Source organism: Mizuhopecten yessoensis, unplaced genomic scaffold, assembly GCF_002113885.1.
Source record: "Mizuhopecten yessoensis strain PY_sf001 unplaced genomic scaffold, ASM211388v2 scaffold5459, whole genome shotgun sequence".
In the NCBI taxonomy this organism is placed as follows: domain Eukaryota; kingdom Metazoa; phylum Mollusca; class Bivalvia; order Pectinida; family Pectinidae; genus Mizuhopecten; species Mizuhopecten yessoensis.
This window is the reverse complement of record NW_018406060.1, coordinates 89,618-107,543: the sequence shown is the minus strand read 5'-3', so window position 1 is coordinate 107,543 and position 17,926 is coordinate 89,618. Positions and strand designations below refer to the sequence as shown.

General features: G+C 39.0%; 1 protein-coding gene across 6 annotated transcripts in view; it reads right to left on the bottom strand.

The window, feature by feature from the left end:
• LOC110450686 (8-oxo-dGDP phosphatase NUDT18-like) overlaps nucleotides 1-17,926 on the bottom strand; it is a 98,376-nt gene that overhangs the window by 5,905 nt on the left and 74,545 nt on the right. The window contains exons 1-3 of one of the 6 annotated variants that reach the window (XM_021498315.1): nucleotides 8,266-8,343; nucleotides 939-1,084; nucleotides 2-162 (exon numbers count right to left, since the gene is read on the bottom strand). In XM_021498315.1, the coding sequence (XP_021353990.1) occupies nucleotides 2-162; nucleotides 939-1,035 (258 nt within the window). In that variant the 5' untranslated portion in view covers nucleotides 1,036-1,084; nucleotides 8,266-8,343. Of the gene's footprint in view, nucleotide 1; nucleotides 163-938; nucleotides 1,085-1,447; nucleotides 1,556-1,645; nucleotides 1,792-2,084; nucleotides 2,212-8,265; nucleotides 8,344-17,926 lie in introns of those variants that run through there. The other 5 variants (XM_021498319.1, XM_021498314.1, XM_021498317.1 and 2 more) reach the window with 5 other exon arrangements.

Here is a 17,926-nt window from a genome sequence, read left to right as displayed (position 1 = left end):
CCTGGAGATTTTCACCCTGTTCCATGCGGCCCGCGGGAAGATACCACGTTCCATAACATGAATATTTTGCCTCTTGCATCATGAGGATCTGTCCCACGTCGTTGATAATGACGGCACTGACAATATAGCCCACATTGTTCTTTGTCACAGGCTCAAAGGAATCTGATAACAAAAAGAAAATACCAGCCATTCCAGTCAAATAATTCAAAAATGTATTTACTTCAAGGGATAACATTTGATGTGTCATTCTCAAGATACTTTTTATCTCCCCATTCTACTGGGTGTTAGATATGCATGTCAGGTAATAGGGGGATATGCACTTCCAATAAACAGCAATAATCTGACATCTGTTTTAATAATACTCAAAAACACTGGTGTGTAGTATCCAACTGCATATCAGACTAGTGAGTGCTATAATATTTAGATATTTTATGAAGTGAGTGAAATTTCTGTCATTTCAATCAAAATTTACCAATCTGACATTGCAACAAAGTTTACTACCACATATTTTTCTTCTGGAAACTTCTATCTCAGAAAACAACATATTAACTGAATTAGCTATTAATTACACAGACATTTTAGCAAAATTGCAAATAAGCAGTTCATGTTTCGCCAAATAATATTGCATCCCAAAAAAATACCTGAGGCATGTAAACAATTTAAAGCAATTATGATAAATATATATATGTTAATATATTTGTGGCAGGGTTTAATTTTACATAGGACTAAAAGGCTGCCTTCTAGCTTTGAGCTAGATGGAAATCTCCTTTAGTTCAGTGGTAGAGCGTCCGACTAGGAACCTGGAGATCGAGGGTTTGATCCCTGGTGGAAGCACACTATTCTCTTTCCCGTTACGTAATTATTTTGATAATGAAAAATTGTTTATGTCTTCTTTGGAAGAATAAAAACTTGTGCTTGTGACCTGTGATGCTACTCACCCGATCGTTCATTACTTATATCCACATTGGTTACTGGTACTGCTTTTCCCTGAAAGAGTTTGGTGAGGTCAGACTTCAAATGGTCAGTGTCCGACATCCTTTCACTCCCGCAGTCCCCTTCAGTTCAAGTCCTGATCCTATTTTATCTATATAGAAACACAATTGACCATTACATGTACCTCATCCTATCATGTTTACAATGCTTGCATTATGATCATACAAATTAAGACTATGGTTTTATACCAAACAGGTATATAAACTAATATTGGGTTTTTCAATCGAGGTATTTTCAATTAACTTGATTTCACATATTTTCTAAATTTCAAATTTGAATTGGAAATATTGTCATATGGTCTAGAAAGTTTGACCAAAAACATATCACAAATTAAAACAAAAAAACTGTCATTTCGTGTAAACACTTATCTTGTAAATTGACAGTGCAAACCTTAGTAATAATAATAGAAAACCTCCAAATAAACTAAATTTAGTAAATATGAGGAAGTATATACATTTGTCGAAATACCCTAATATGTGCTGATTTACAATAACATCACGGACTTTTCAACGGTCATGTTTATGATGCTGCTGGCCAACATCGACTGTTTGTAAACAAATGCGACATATCGTGTGTGGACCTGTGTAAACATGCGAGGTAATAAGTTTTGGCCTCACTTTAGATCATCGAACATACGTATGTTAAAACTTACCACATTTATCGTTTGATGTACGTTTAAAAATTAACCTCTTCTCATCTATGAATGCTTGCTCGAATGTATCAATTGGTCACTGTGATCGACTTTCACTTTCGAATCACACCGGAAATATAATTATGCATCCGGATGTGCTGATCACTAAAGAATATTTAGAAACGAGCACACACCAACAATCCGGATTTAATACATAACACTGGGCCTATTCGTTCAACGCTGGTCAAACCAGTTCATCCATTAAGATCGCGATAAACGAAAGCGACCTATACTAGCTGATATTTTAGGGAAGTCTGCTTAAAGTGACCATAATCGCAGTCTCCAAAATTCTGATCGGCCACGTGTACCTGTTTACATGCATTGACACGAACAGGCCGCGACCGATCAGATTTTGTGAAGCCTGCGATTATGGCCAGTACTGTACATATAGTTGGGGTACCCCATCTTGGAAGGCCATTCCCAAGTCCTGAACCGTCTTGCTGGTCATCCATAAGCCGCAGATGTCTGACGTTGTGACAGCACTACATGATGTCTCGTGCTGTGACACCACTGATGTCTGGCGTTGTGACGTCAATGATGTATGATGCTGTGACGCCACTGACGTTGTGACGTCAATGATATATCATGCTGTGACACCACTGATGTCTGACGTTGTGACGCCACCGATGTCTGGCGTTGTGACGTCAATTATGTATGATGCTGTGACGCCAATGACGTTGTGACGTCAATGATGTTTCATGCTGTGACACCACTAATGTTGACGTTATGACGCCACGGATGTGTGGCGTTGTGACGTCAATAATGTCTGATGCTGTGACGCCACCGATGTCTGACGTTGTGACATCACTGATGTTGTGTCGTCACCGATTTCTGATGATGTGACGTCAATGATGTCCGATGCTGTGATGCCACCGCTGTCTGACGTTGTTACACCAACAACCGATATCTGACGTTGTGACACCACTGATGTTTTGACGTAACCGATGTCTGACGATGTGACGTCAATGATGTTCGATGCTGAGATGCCAGTGATGTCTGACGTTGTGACACCATTGATGTTGTGGCACAACCGATATCTGACGTTGCGACACCAATGATGTTGTAACTTCACCAATGTCTGACAATGTGATGCCACTGATGAAATGTTTCAAGACGCTACTGATGTCTGCCGTTGTGAAGGCTCCGACATCTGACGTTGTGACGCCAGCTATTACTTATAGAACCATATGAAGTTTGACAACCTGAGTGGTGATTTATTTAATTTTGTTTTTAGGGTGATTGTTATTCTCCAATCATTCCAAAATTTGTACATTTAGCAGCTTTCACAATCACATTTCAAGCCTTGGACAGTTATATCTCACTTTCCTGATTACCTTAACTCGTCCACCCCTGGAATTTCAAAATGATCTATTCCAACCTTTGAACTAGAAGAACTCAAATGTGTCTTAAGGGTTGACTAAGTTAATAGTCGTCAGGCATCACTGATCGCTCCTCTGACGTCATTTAAAGAGGACATTTGTAGCTAAACGTTAACAGGAAACAGTAAACCTTTCATTCTTCTTTATATCTTTCCCTTTCTTCTGCTTTCCTTGGCTTTTGGCTCTTTATATTTCTCTCTTTTTTACCTGCCTTTTGTTTCCTTGCGCCTTTGCTTGGCAGTTCGTCACCTTTTGCTTTAATGTGTTGAACGTTCGCCCAGGCGAGAGAGGTAATGGGTTCTGTCCCCAGGCCGGGACATACCAAAGTCTTTAAAAATGGTCGTTCGTTATTGTCCCCTTCTTAACGTTCAGCATTTAGAGTAATGGCAACAGCTGCTTCACCCATTGTCAGTATAGGGTGACAGGGCGGAATGTTGTGCTGGGTGCCTTTGGCATGGTATTTCAGTGAGATAGCACTCTAAAGTCGGCATCAGAATGAGGCAGATACACCAACATACCTCAAGCACACATACACAGAAGCACGCATACACAACGCACATGGAGGCACGTCCTTAAATGGCATTGTCTGTTGATAGGACGTTTAACTAGGTACAACCAACCAACCTTCGCTTTTTGATGTATATTCGGTTGTTCTTGGAAACGGTTCGTAGCTCAGACATGCCATCATACTAAACTTCGCATGCAACTGTGTATTGCTTCACTAGAGTTCGAATGTCTCTCCTGCTGGCGACTATTTTTTCTCTCGATGTTTTAGCTGGTTCCTTCCTCCGGACCGAATCTATTCACATCGATGACATCTTCCATGCTGTCTGCCAATGTGGAGTTGACTTAATATGAGTGTTGTCCTGATTCACGTGCTATTGCTTCTATGTCGTGACCCTGTAGTTTGATGACCCCTGGCTTCAACCTCCTGTGTCGTCGTTCCTCCTTCTACCTGAGAGGGCTACAACCTGTTTTGCCCCTCCGCTGTAATCCTCGTTGTCCTTGGATACACTATGGCTGTGCGCACAGTGGTGTTCTTCATTCTAGTTCAGGGCCCGCTAAGAGTTAGGTGGTATACTTACCGGAGATTTCCAATATGGGAACTGTAAACGTATTTGAATTTTGGTAGAAAACTTGTTTGTATTATGAAGTTTAATTTGATCAATTTATTTATTTCTCTAAATAAGTTTATATATCCCACGATTTGTTTCCACCGGTCTGGCTCATAAAGCTTTTAAACGAATTCATTTTAAAAAAGAACCTATCAGGCGACTGCAAGTCAATCAATCATGCAAGAAAACAAGCAAGCAACTGGTGTTCGTTCGGACCTAAACATCTATACGTTTATCGATCCGCATAACCGTCGCCTCTCCCAATTACAATTCACTTGTGTACATTAATGTTGGCTCTGTGAGGTCGTATATCGGTACTCGAACTGATATTAAGCAGAAATGACGTAAGACCACCCATTCGCACATAAAACATTGATAACTGGACATATCATTACTCCTCACGTCCGCGCGGCGCTTACTGGCAGACGACAGGGTAAAATATGGCGGGTAAACATGGCGAGAACACTGTCGGCGGTGGTTCATTGGCTTGGCACGAAATGCTTACACAGCCATTCTCATTCATTTATTCATTCATGTGTATGAACAGTTAGGCGAAATATGTTTTACTGCAAACCTCATTCTCCCCAACTTAATTGTTTGATAAAGAATGGACGTCTGTTCATTGCTAGTGTGACAGGGGAGAGTGCTTCCATTGGGCAATATCAAACCAGCAACCAGTTTCCCAGTCCGTCGCTTTTCAAATTGAGCTAAAGGGAGTATATTAAAATCTGCCACACTGGTCCTCATTATTCACACCTGCATGCCGCGGATTAAGAAAAGAATATATCTGCTGTTATCCACTACATGTTGTGAGAGGCAGATGATTTAGGAACCCCCTGTAGAATTGGGGTTTACTTTTGTGAACTTTACTTTGGGATACAAAAGCTACCAAATATAGCTACTACGCCTATTGCATCATTTGAAATCTTTATATTTTCTCCCTAATTTCTAACAACCTTTTTGTTGTCCTTGCGCCTTGATTGGCAATATCATACTGTTGGTATTAACATTGATTGTTCGCATAAGTCGAGAAGGCAATGGCCTTAACAATGACAACTGATATTCTCCGTTAAACGCCCAGCATGAAAGGTAATCGTAATTACCCGTTGTCAGTATAATATGACCGGATGAGACACTGCTAGGTGCCCTCAGCACATGGTATTTCTGTGAGATAGCACTCTAAAATCGGCAACAGACCCGCGCTATCGTAAGGAGGCATAAACGCCAAAATACCGCCTCCAATATGTGCGCATACATTACAATCACTTAGTGGCACAAACTTAAATGCCTTAGCTGTTAATAGGACGCTAAACTCATAAAACCAAACCAAGCCAAACTCCCTTCGCCCTCTGAACACCACTTCAACAGAAGTCCTTGTCACCACAAGGGTAGTTAGCTGCAGGAATCGTAGCTTCTAGGTTCGATCGTTTTAATCTTTTTGTTTCCGCAGCTTTTGTTTGGTTTGATTTGTTCTTGGTTTACGTCCTATTAACAGCTATGATCATTTAAGGACGTGCAAGGTTGTGGACGAGGTTTGAGGAAAGCCGGAGAACCAGGAAAAAAACCCACCGACCTGCGGACAGTACCGGGCGAATGCCTACGTAGGACTCGAACCTGCGACCCAGTGATAAAGGGCTAGTGGTAGCAGAATGCTAGACGCCTTAACCACTCGGCAACCGCGGCCCCTATTACCGCAGCTAAGAGGGCAGTGTGTTTACACCGGTAATTGAACCAGGGTCCGGCGCTCTACCGATTGAGCCGAAGGGAAAATCCTTCTAACACGAAGCTAGAAGGTGACCTTAATCCTATATATACAATTACAATCTAGTGAATGAACCCAAGCATGATTATCACCAAACTTGACAAAAGGAACGTAAACAAAAACGTTGCAATTGATTGGAGAGTGATATTGTCGATAATGTGTAGAGCTGACTCCGTGTATCAACCATTACTGTAGTTCTAGAAATTATCGGAATACAATGGCCAATATACTTCCCATATACATGTCGATCTACATTTGAGGTGAAAATGGCGATGTTTACTCAATATTACGCTGAAACATCGTCAGATCAATGTATAGCTTGGTCGTATATAGATATTTCGGTCAGAACAACAAGCCTTAATAGCTTCTCCAATGGAGAGTAAACGAACCCTGCATCTATTATTTACATAGCAGAATTACAAACATCTATAGGCCTATAACCATGTTTACATACATATAAAAGTAAGAGATTCACACATCCTTCAGATACCTTGCCCGGGCTAATTGAGGTTATTGTGCTTTTGATTATTGAAAATAGTCCAGTACATTGGCCGAATGGTTAAGGCGTCTGACATTCTGCTACCACGAGCCCTCCACCACTGGTTCGCGGGTTCGAGGCCTACGTGGGGTAGTCGCCAGGTACTGGCCGTTGGTTAGTGCTTTTTCTCCGGGAACTCCGGCGTTTCCCCACCAACAAAACCTGGCACGTCCTTAAATGACCACAACTTTTAATAGGACGTAAAACAAAAGCAGACCTATCTAAATCCAGTACATTGACGGTCAGTGGGGAAGACCAAGTTTCTGAAATGCTTTCTCGAATTACGACCGAACCATTGATTTGAGCTGAACAAGTCAGCCGTCGACCAGTTCGGCATGAGCATACGCGTACAAAAAGCGAGTTCCGGATAATAGGAGGCCAGATTATCTAGTTTCCGCTATAATTCGAAAAAAAGACGCCATTCCAAAAATACAAGTGTCGTGACGTCATTGGGTAACACTACAACACACTTTGTTTCTTTGACGTGTGTTTGTGTCGCCTAGTACAAGATCAGTGTTGTTTTCTGTTTTGCTTTGTCATCGCTTTTGTTAGGTTGATATCATGGATATGATACCAACGGGTTTAGAAAGTAGCAGGCCTATATTTATGCATGATTGTATGAGGTGACTAACGTGACCACTCAAACCTCTCATGAGGCGACTAATGTTACCACTTACCTAACCTCATCCCAACCACATACACCCCAGCCCATAACCCAAACCCAACCCTTCCCCCGACCGACCCCAGTCCACACAAGCTCTTTGTTGAACTACGGACTATCTGCTATAACGGGGATATGAACGGAAGTATCTGCTATGGTGATTGCAATTCATAGTTTTTATACATTGATATCTGTGAACTGTATTGCTACATGTAATGATGTGTCTCTTGACACCGTCATCATATCATCTAATTAACAAACAAACCATATTTATATAAACTGTTCGATTGCGATTCATTTCCGTCTCTCAACAAATAAAATCAACTAAATCATCATCCTGTCTAGACAATGGGGTCTGCTAATGGGAAATAAAGTAAACGTAACTGGATAAAATGTCGGTGAATCTTCTGCAGGGGAGCGTACGTGTTTGTAGAATTCGGTTAATGTATTTTAACATTAAATCTCGTCCTTCCCAGTCTCGGAGTCTGCACACCAGAATGGAAACTTAAGCCTAGCTTACTTCAAAAGGTTTCCGCTTAAAATACGTTACTTAGGAGTAAGTGAGGCGCATTCGTACGCTTTCCTGTATTATCACCAAACACTTCCAATCGCCATCAACAATGTACATTTTATATCGAGTAATTACGTATTTGTAAACTTGTCGTTCTACACGCATGCCTCAATGACGCAATGACGTCACTTCCTTAATGGCTTTCAATGACATTATGCCCAGGGGAGGAGCGAAGGTTGGAGACTTTGCATTTTGTCTGACTATGTCTGCTTGTCGAAGACAGTATTTGATATACACCACATCAATTCAATGCTTATTTAGACAAAACATGCCAATTAGCGCGTGCCGGAAAAGATTCCCAGACAGACAGTCACACGAGATAATCACAACTGCGAAATTTAGGATTTCAGCAGCACTAAATTTACATTCGGAGCAAAGATACCGCAGTAAAACTTTTTTTTTCTCCGTTTTCTTCTTTTTTTTTATGGAAAGGGTTACGCCCAACTAAGGTCACATAGCGATCGTGGAACTGAAGAAGTACAGTCTACGATCACTAGCCCTCCGTCACTGGGCCGCGGGTTCGAGGCCTGCGTTGGGCAGTCGCAAGGTACCTACCGGATGTCGGTGGTTTTTCTACAGGTACTCCGGCTTCCCTCCGTCACCAAAACCTGGCACATCCTTAAATGACCATAGCTGTAACATGTTAAGTAATAGGACGTAATACACAAACAAACCAAACCAAAACATCTAAAGTCAGATTTAAAGGCAGAGAATACAATTGTTTGGGGTCAAGTCAAATTATATAGAAATTAGAATGTCTTGAAAGGCGGGTGTCGGTAAAGTCAGGAATCGCTTTATACTTGTAAACATTTATAACCCTGGTTTTGAGGTGTCACCAAAAGTGTGTTATGTTCCCGACAGTCGGTGTTATACATATGTGTAGGTATATCAGGAGGTACGAACTACATCAACCAATCACGTATTATCAATATCAATTATAATTGATGATTATACATATCACTAGTCTGCTTTGCAACTAATTTCAAGTATAGAGAAGAAAAAAAAATGTCGGCTAGTTAACTTAAAAATAATTGAGAAGATATTGCTTGCCATTTCTTAACCAGCTTTGAATGTCCCTGTTTATCCATGTTATTTCTTATTTGTATCCATTGTTTGTGGCAAGAATAGCACTACAGTGTTTATTGATTTAAATATGCGACGTTAAATAAAAATTCTTGCAATTGAAATATGTTGTAAACATACTCAGGTCACAAGGCATAGTTATTTTGGGTCAATTTCCAAATTAACAATGATTAAAAAATACCCCGGGCCTGTGTATCCGCTGTATCGACTTCAGTCTACGGGAACAATCAACAAATAAGTTTTCCGTCAGAAAACCAAGGATTAATCTTCATGGAGTTTCGAATGCGTTCAAACATGAAATCAATAACAGCCATGTTGTCTGTGCGAACCCTCAAGGTCAGATATAACATTTGGGCCAAATGACGGAAACGGATTTAAATAAAAAAATCGACTATTTTTCGTGTGATAGGTAATGTTTTTAATGTTAAGCGTCACTGTCTGGGTAAGGTTGTATGGCACTGCAAACTCTGCATACTTTTAAGGTAACGCTACATGTCTGGTTTGTGGTTTTTATGACATTGCCTGATTTAAGGTTGAGAGTGTTGTTTTTTTTTTGTTTTTTTTTTTAAAGTTTTGCGATATTTTATAGTTTAAGGCTGTATGACAACATCAGATGTGGTCGAAGTTAATAAAACGCGAATGCGAATTTCAGGCTGTTTTTTCAACCAATAGAATAGCACGTTAATATGTTTTGAAAATAAGTTTTTGTCCGATGATAAGACTCATGAATCAGAACCATTCACGGAAAAATACTGTAAATAGAGAGAAAGGTTTTCTTTTTTTGGTCAGGTTAAGAGGTGATAACTCCAGCTGATGGCCTCATCATCTATTCAATTTACACGTGTGCTATCATTTCAAGTACACGTGTGCTATCTATTTAATTTACACGTGTGCTATCTATTCAATTTACACGTGTGTTATCATTTAAAGTACACGTGTGCTATCATTTCAAGTACACGTGTGCTATCATTTCAAGTACACATGTGCTATCATTTCAAGTACACATGTGCTATCTATTTAATGTACACGTGTGCTATCTATTCAATGTACACGTGTGCTATCTATTCAATTTACTCGTGTGCTATCATTTCAATTTACACGGTTGCTTTCATTTCATGTACACGTGTGCTATCATTTCAAGTACACGCGTGATATCTTTTTAATTTACACGTGTGCTATCTATTCAATTTACACGTGTGATATCAATTCAATTTACACGTGTGCTATCATTTCAAGTACACGCGTGATATCTTTTTAATTTACACGTGTGCTATCTATTCAATTTACACGTGTGCTATCATTTCAATTTACACGGTTGCTATCATTTCATGTACACGTGTGCTATCATTTCAAGTACACGTGTGGTATCTATTTAATTTACACGTGTGCTATCTATAATATTTACACGTGTGCTATCATTTCAAGCACATGTGTTTTATCATTTCAAGTACACGTGTGCTATCATTTCAAGTACACGTTTGGTGTCTATTTAATGTACACGTGTGCTATCTAGTCAATTTACACGTGTGCTATCTATTCAATTTACATATGTGCTATCATTTAAAGTACATATGTGCTATCATTTCAAGTACACGTGTGCTATCATTTCAAGTACACGTGTGCTATCTATTTAATTTACACGTGTGCTATCTTTTCAATTTACACGTGTGATATCTATTCAATTTACACGTGTGCTATCATTTCACGCACATGTGTGCTATCAGTTCAAGTACACGCGAGCTATCAGTTCAAGTACACGTGTGCTATCTATTCAATTTACACGTGTGCTATCGTTTCAATTTACACGGTTGCTATCATTTCATGTACACGTGTGCTATCATTTCAAATACACGTGTGGTATCTATTTAATTTACACGTGTGCTATCTATTCAATTTACACGTGTGCTATCATTTCAAGCACATGTGTGCTATCAGTTCAAGTACACGTGTGCTATCAGTTCAAGTACACGTGTGCTATCAGTTCAAGTACACGTGTGCTATCTATTCAATTTACACGTGTATTATCATTTCAATTTACACGTGTGCTATCATTTCAAGTACACGTGTGCTATCATTTCAAGTACACGTGTGGTATCTATTTAATTTACACGTGTGCTATCATTTCAAGCACATGTGTGCTATCAGTTCAAGTACACGTGTGCTATCATTTCAAGTACACGTGTGCTATCTATTCAATTTACACGTGTATTATCATTTCAAATACACGTGTGCTATCTATTCAATTTACACGTGTGCTATCTATTCAATTTACACGTGTGACATCTTTCATTTTACACGTGTGACATATTCAATTTACACGTGTGCTATCTGTTCAATTTACACGTGTGACATCTATTCAATTTACACGTGCGCAATTGAATTTATTACCTCATAACCTGACTAAATTAGAAAATTATTCCTTAAATAACTGTCATTTTCGTCCAGGGGCCAAGCATACAGAATTTAAATATATAAGCATGTACTGTATATGTGACGGATTTTAGGTTGTGACTAACTTTACTGCAATCTTATTGCTTTTAAAAAGCCAGCGTGATTAATATGGCGAAAGTATTTCCAGAAAACCGTTTATCCCACAAGAAGAAAATTAAAAGCTCTTGAATTTTACTAGGAACATTAATATAATACATACAGCTCGGTCCCTTGAAAGGGCAGAAGATAGCTGACCTTAAACAGGCGACCAGTCAGAATTTAGGAGACTGCAATTATGGTTAGATTTTGCTTTAGCGTTCGGTGATATCTTTATATGAGGTAAGAAAATAGAATAAGTTAGTCTGCTTTCATATCGTTAACTTGTGTATGTTTGCTAGAAAAAAAATCCACATGATACTTTTGAGAAAAATATGCGTTTGAAATTCGATAGCAATCCATGTTTTGATTTTATGTGGAAGTTATCTACATACATACATACCTATATATATACTTTGCACACTTGTTATTTTTTATTGGGGGAGACATTTGAGTAAATCTACGTTTTATGGTAATGTGGACACGTACCATGTCGCCAGTGTGTTTACAGTGAAAACCAGTCGGACAGGTTGTGTCACCTGTGTGGATGACAGACTGGGGTTTTAATGAGACAGCATCAACGGCGTTCTCAAGGCCAAGTTATTGTGTTGAGTGTAGGCCGTTTTGTACTTAAGATGAAATTGAACGTCCTTTTATTATGTCCAGTAAATAAACCTATACCTTCCCGGTGTGTGATGTTTCGGTTGTGTCGATAAGTAGACAGCAAAAAGCTATTTTTGTTCATTATGTGAAATTGATGAGAAAAAAATGCTATAGAAAGTCTCCAGAACTGGTTTCTTCTTTTCTCGATCGTTCAAAAACTTAACAACCATTTAAGGATGTATAGTACATGTACCTTATTGTGAAGGTTATGTTCTTAAGAGAAGAGTTCCACTTTAAAATATCTGGTCAACGATGAGTTAGGACTTGGTTAATCATTTGGTAAACATATTGTACAAAATAATGATGACACAATTGAAGGGATTACAAGAATTGATGACACTTTTAAAAGGTACACACGATTTAATGACACGTTTGAAAGGTTTTCAAAAACTGATGACACATTTAAAAGGTGAAAAAACTTTATATAATGTATTAAGTACCCTAGAACCTTACTTTCATTTTAGTGGAAACTTCTGTATCTTGTCTCTAAAGCACTCGTTTCCAATCCTCAATAAGAGTTTATTAGTATGATATTCAATTTACACCCGAGTAATATATTTTTGTTTGTTATAACCCTGATTTGGGACAAAGCAACCATTCGGGCTTTTCTGACAACACACATAATGTCTCTGCGGGAAAATCATGAGGGTATCCGACTGGAAGCTGAGTTGTAACCATTCCAATGCATCCTCTTTAGTAGTCCGAATTATTCTGACGGTTTATCGACTTTTTTTTATATCGGTCTGGCGTCGATTAACGCCAGACCGATATAAAAAAAAGTCGATCAAACGTCAGAATAATTCGGACTACCTCTTTAGTTACGTGGACCTGAAAAGGATGTATTTACTTATAGACGAAGTCGAGGTTATTATAGATTCAGGTCTATATAACCACGTATTTACCGAAGTAAAAGTCCTTAATTGTTATATTAGATATGTAATTATGCTGTTTTTATCATTAAACAAGACGTAACGTAATAGAATCGCCAAAAGTAATAACTACTGTATTTGCAGAAATCATTGTGACGTTGTAATTAAAGTGACGTCATAAGGAGAATATTACATTAAAACCTGCTTTTCTTTTCCAAAAATAGTAACACAGGGGCAAATATCACAAATCACCGACCTTCACGTGCTTATAATCCAAACCAAAGAGGATAAAGGAATAAATATTGTCATCTTTTATAACATATAAGGTGATATAACTGTATTTAAATATCAATATACACTACATCACTGTAATGATGGATTCTATTGCTTACATTACGTCCATACGTAGACTTGCACAAGGTCCAATATCGGTTCCCCTTGTTAAACACTTCTTTTATATAAAATATTAGGATTAAATCTTGTCTCGATACCAATTCAATTCATCACCCCATGAATCAACTAAAGATAGATTCATTTCTTAATGAAACCTGTACCACTGCCAAAAACTGTAACGGAGTGTTCGATACTAATTTTTAGGCATCCTTTGATAAATCATTTCTGAAAAGAAAAGCCACACCTCGCGGGACTTTTATCAGAAACAATTAAGATGAACTAAACAAAACGTCATCAAAAACAGTGTTCTGCGTGTAAACATTGAGCAGAGCTGGACAAGGATAGAACCATGGACTTACAAATTGTTGTACTATATCGCCCTAACCGGCTGAGCTACCCGGTCAGCGGAAATGTCCAAAATATGGCCAAACTGTGCTTCAGTTACATCTGAACGGACGTTAAGGGGGGGGTTACTGTACATAGGGAAAACCACAGTGCATTGGGACAGGAATCCTTAAATGAAATGACCGCAGAAATGGCACAAACAATCGCGTTTCATTGTAAGCACTGGAGCATAATTACATGTGGTATAGAGCGACTCGTTCCACCAATCTGCGAAATTCAAGGTTTCATTGTCGACACACATGTTCACCGAAATGTTCTGATTAATTGTTTTTAATCAGAGAATGTCGCTTTGTGTACAATGTATATAAAAGTTGACATGCTTCGTTCAGATTTCGAACATTATGAGTCATGCAGGTTCTCTATACCAAAACAACGCAAGAGGTGAAATTTAATCGAAATGGTACAATGAAAATGTATGTATGAGTCAGTATTTCGTGATGTAGATTTCGAATTCAATACTTGCGTGAACGATTCGTATTTCATACCTGAGAAATCTCAATTTCACTCGTTATCATACAGTATCTGAGTCAACAAAGACCCCCGCCCCCTCTCTCTCTCTATCTCTCTCTTTCTGTCTCTTTCTCTGTCTATAACATATACGTATATAACACGTTTATAAAAGTTGTTTCCATTTTTTTCTGTTCGTCATCTAGATATAAAACCGGATTTGCTGAAACAACCTTTCCTTTGTTAGATTTAGATAAAACATGGCGATGTGCACGCGGTTTCTTTTTATAGAGGGATAACTGGAACATTGTACCAATGCTTTCGTCTGTCTGTCTGTCTGTCTGTCTGTCTGTGTCTCTCTGTCTGTCTCTGTCTCTGTCTCTAAAAACTCTAGGGGAGACACTGATCGTGCTACAGTCCTCTATGGTAGCGGTATACTACAGTGGAGGCAAAGATCGTGCTACAGTCCTCTATGTTAGTTGGAGGCAAAGATCGCATTACAGTCCCCTTTAGTAGCTGTATACTATAGAGGAGATAATGATTGTGCTACAGTTTCCTATGGTAGCTATGTACTATAGAGGAGGCAATGATTGTGATACAGTTTCCTGTGGTAGCTATGTACTATAGAGGGGGCAATGATTGTGCTACAGTTTCCTGTGGTAGCTATGGACTATAGAGGAGACAATGATTGTGCTACAGTTTCCTGTTGTAGCTATGTACTATAGAGGAGATAATGATTGTGCTACAGTTTCCTGTTGTAGCTATGTACTATAGAGGAGGCAATGATTGTGCACCAGTTTCCTGTCGTAGCTATGTACTATAGAGGAGGCAATGATTGTGCAACAGTTTCCTGTGGTAGCTATGTACTATAGAGGAGAGAATGATTGTGCTACAGTTTCCTGTGGTAGCTATGTCCTATAGAGGAGGCAATGATTGTGCTACAGTTTCCTGTGGGAGCTATGTACTATAGAGGAGACAATGATTGTGCTACAGTTTCCTGTGGAAGCTATGTACTATAGAGGGGGCAATGATTGTGCTACAGTTTCCTGTGGTAACTATGTACTATAGAGTAGGCAATGATTGTGCTACAGTTTCCTGTGGTAGAGTAGGCAATGATTGTGCTACAGTTTCCTGTGGTAGCTATGGACTATAGAGGAGACAATGATTGTGCTACAGTTTCCTGTTGTAGCTATGTACTATAGAGGAGATAATGATTGTGCTACAGTTTCCTATGGTAGCTATGTACTATAGAGGAGGCAATGATTTTCCTACAGTTTCCTGTGGTAGCTATGTACTATAGAGGAGGTAATGATTGTGCAACAGTTTCCTGTGGTAGCTATGTACTATAGAGGGGGCAATGATTGTGCTACAGTTTCCTGTGGTAGCTATGTACTCTAGAGGAGGCAATGATTGTGCTACAGTTTCCTGTGGTAGAGTAGGCAATGATTGTGCTACAGTTTCCTGTGGTAGAGTAGGCAATGATTGTGCTACAGTTTCCTGTGGTAGCTATGTACTCTAGAGGAGGCAATGATTGTGCTACAGTTTCCTGTGGCAGCTATGAACTATAGAGGAGATGATGATTGTGCTACAGTTTCCTGTGGTAGCTATGGACTATAGAGGAGACAATGATTGTGCTACAGTTTCCTGTGGTAGCTATGTCCTATAGAGGAGGCAATGATTGTGCTACAGTTTCCTGTGGTAACTATGTACTATAGAGTAGGCAATGATTGTGCTACAGTTTCCTGTGGTAGAGTATGCAATGATTGTGCTACAGTTTCCTGTGGTAGCTATGTCCTATAGAGGAGGCAATGATTGTGCTACAGTTTCCTGTGGCAGCTATGAACTATAGAGGAGATGATGATTGTGCTACAGTTTCCTGTGGTAGCTATGGACTATAGAGGAGACAATGATTGTGCTACAGTTTCCTGTGGAAGCTATGTACTATAGAGGAGGAAATGATTGTGCTACAGTTTCCTGTGGTAGAGTATGCAATGATTGTGCTACAGTTTCCTGTGGTAGCTATGTCCTATAGAGGAGGCAATGATTGTGCTACAGTTTCCTGTGGCAGCTATGAACTATAGAGGAGATGATGATTGTGCTACAGTTTCCTGTGGTAGCTATGGACTATAGAGGAGACAATGATTGTGCTACAGTTTCCTGTGGAAGCTATGTACTATAGAGGAGGAAATGATTGTGCTACAGTTTCCTGTGGTAGAGTAGGCAATGATTGTGCTACAGTTTCCTGTGGTAGAGTATGCAATGATTGTGCTACAGTTTCCTGTGGTAGCTATGGACTATAGAGGAGACAATGATTGTGCTACAGTTTCCTGTGGAAGCTATGTACTATAGAGGGGGCAATGATTGTGCTACAGTTTCCTGTGGTAACTATGTACTATAGAGGAGGCAATGATTGTGCTACAGTTTCCTGTGGTAGCTATGTACTATAGAGGAGGCAAATGCCATGCTTTATATGTTGTGGTAGCTATATATGTATAGGGAGGCAAATATCATACTACAGCCATCTGTGGTAGTTATAATAGCTATGTACTATAGGGATGCAAGTATCATGCATACAGGCCCCTGTGATAGCTATACACTTATAAGACAGGAAAAGATCGTGCTACAGTCCCATGTACACATTTTACCAATATTATTACACAAAGTACAAATTTTACGACAGTTCATACCGTCGTTATACAATATTCCTCAACCCAGTAATGCCTCAGAGTGGTCTAGAGGAGTAGGCTTTCTAATACTTATCACCCAGCTTCCCCTTTTTGGCATATCACCTCATCCCCGGGGGAGCTAGATCTACGCTTTTTAACCAAATGATTCTAATGTCCCAATGTGTCTTTATGCCTGTCGTTTCATTATTCATCATTGTAGGGTTAAACTTTTAAATTTTAACTGTTTCCAAGACACGGTGGATAGATTGTACCCCAACGCAAATCTTTGTGGTGGAATGGGGTTACAAATTCCATTTACACATAGACTATGCAGTCTATAAAGCGTTCATCACCGTTGATCTAAGAAGTAATCAACACTGGTAGCGATAATTATGTCACACGAGTATTTGTGTGGGTTTCTTCTTGTGCGACTATATAGATACAATAACCCAAATACATATGCACACACAGATGACAGTTTATTTAAATATTCACACCATGAACAGAGACAGTTCCCTGAAATAAAAATACAATGTCTAAGAGTACATATACGGACACGTGTAAACGTATAACTATATCCACATATATTAATACCATAAAGTATTTAATATTTAGACATTACTTGGAAATAAATATTATATTTTATTTCAGAAACTTACATAACATAATTACACCCTAATTTTAACCCTATGACATGATGTTATAATACCTGACCACGTGTACCCTAATTTAACTTATAGCCTCAGATAGTTGACGGCAATATAATTCAAATGCAGTAGATTATAAAACCACAGTACTTTATTTAATAACTTGTTAAATAGAAGTAATAGTTTGTTTTATATCATTTTAAATTTAATGTAAGACTTACCTTGCACTGTGGCGGTAACGCACACAGGCAATTCCCATACGTCTTATCCAAGCCAAGGGTTGGTATAGAGTGAATTAACTCACCTGGGTAGAGCCCAGGGTGAGGCTTTTCACGTGCATGGACAGGGTCATAGGTCAAAGTGTCACTCTCAGCCAATACTTGCACCCACCTCTCATACGTCACAATTATAACACAGGTACATTACCTGACACAGACATATATACCATTACACACGATACACAGCGCAAGTATTAACATGTACTCAATTTACATCGTATTTAAAATTCATCTTTTTA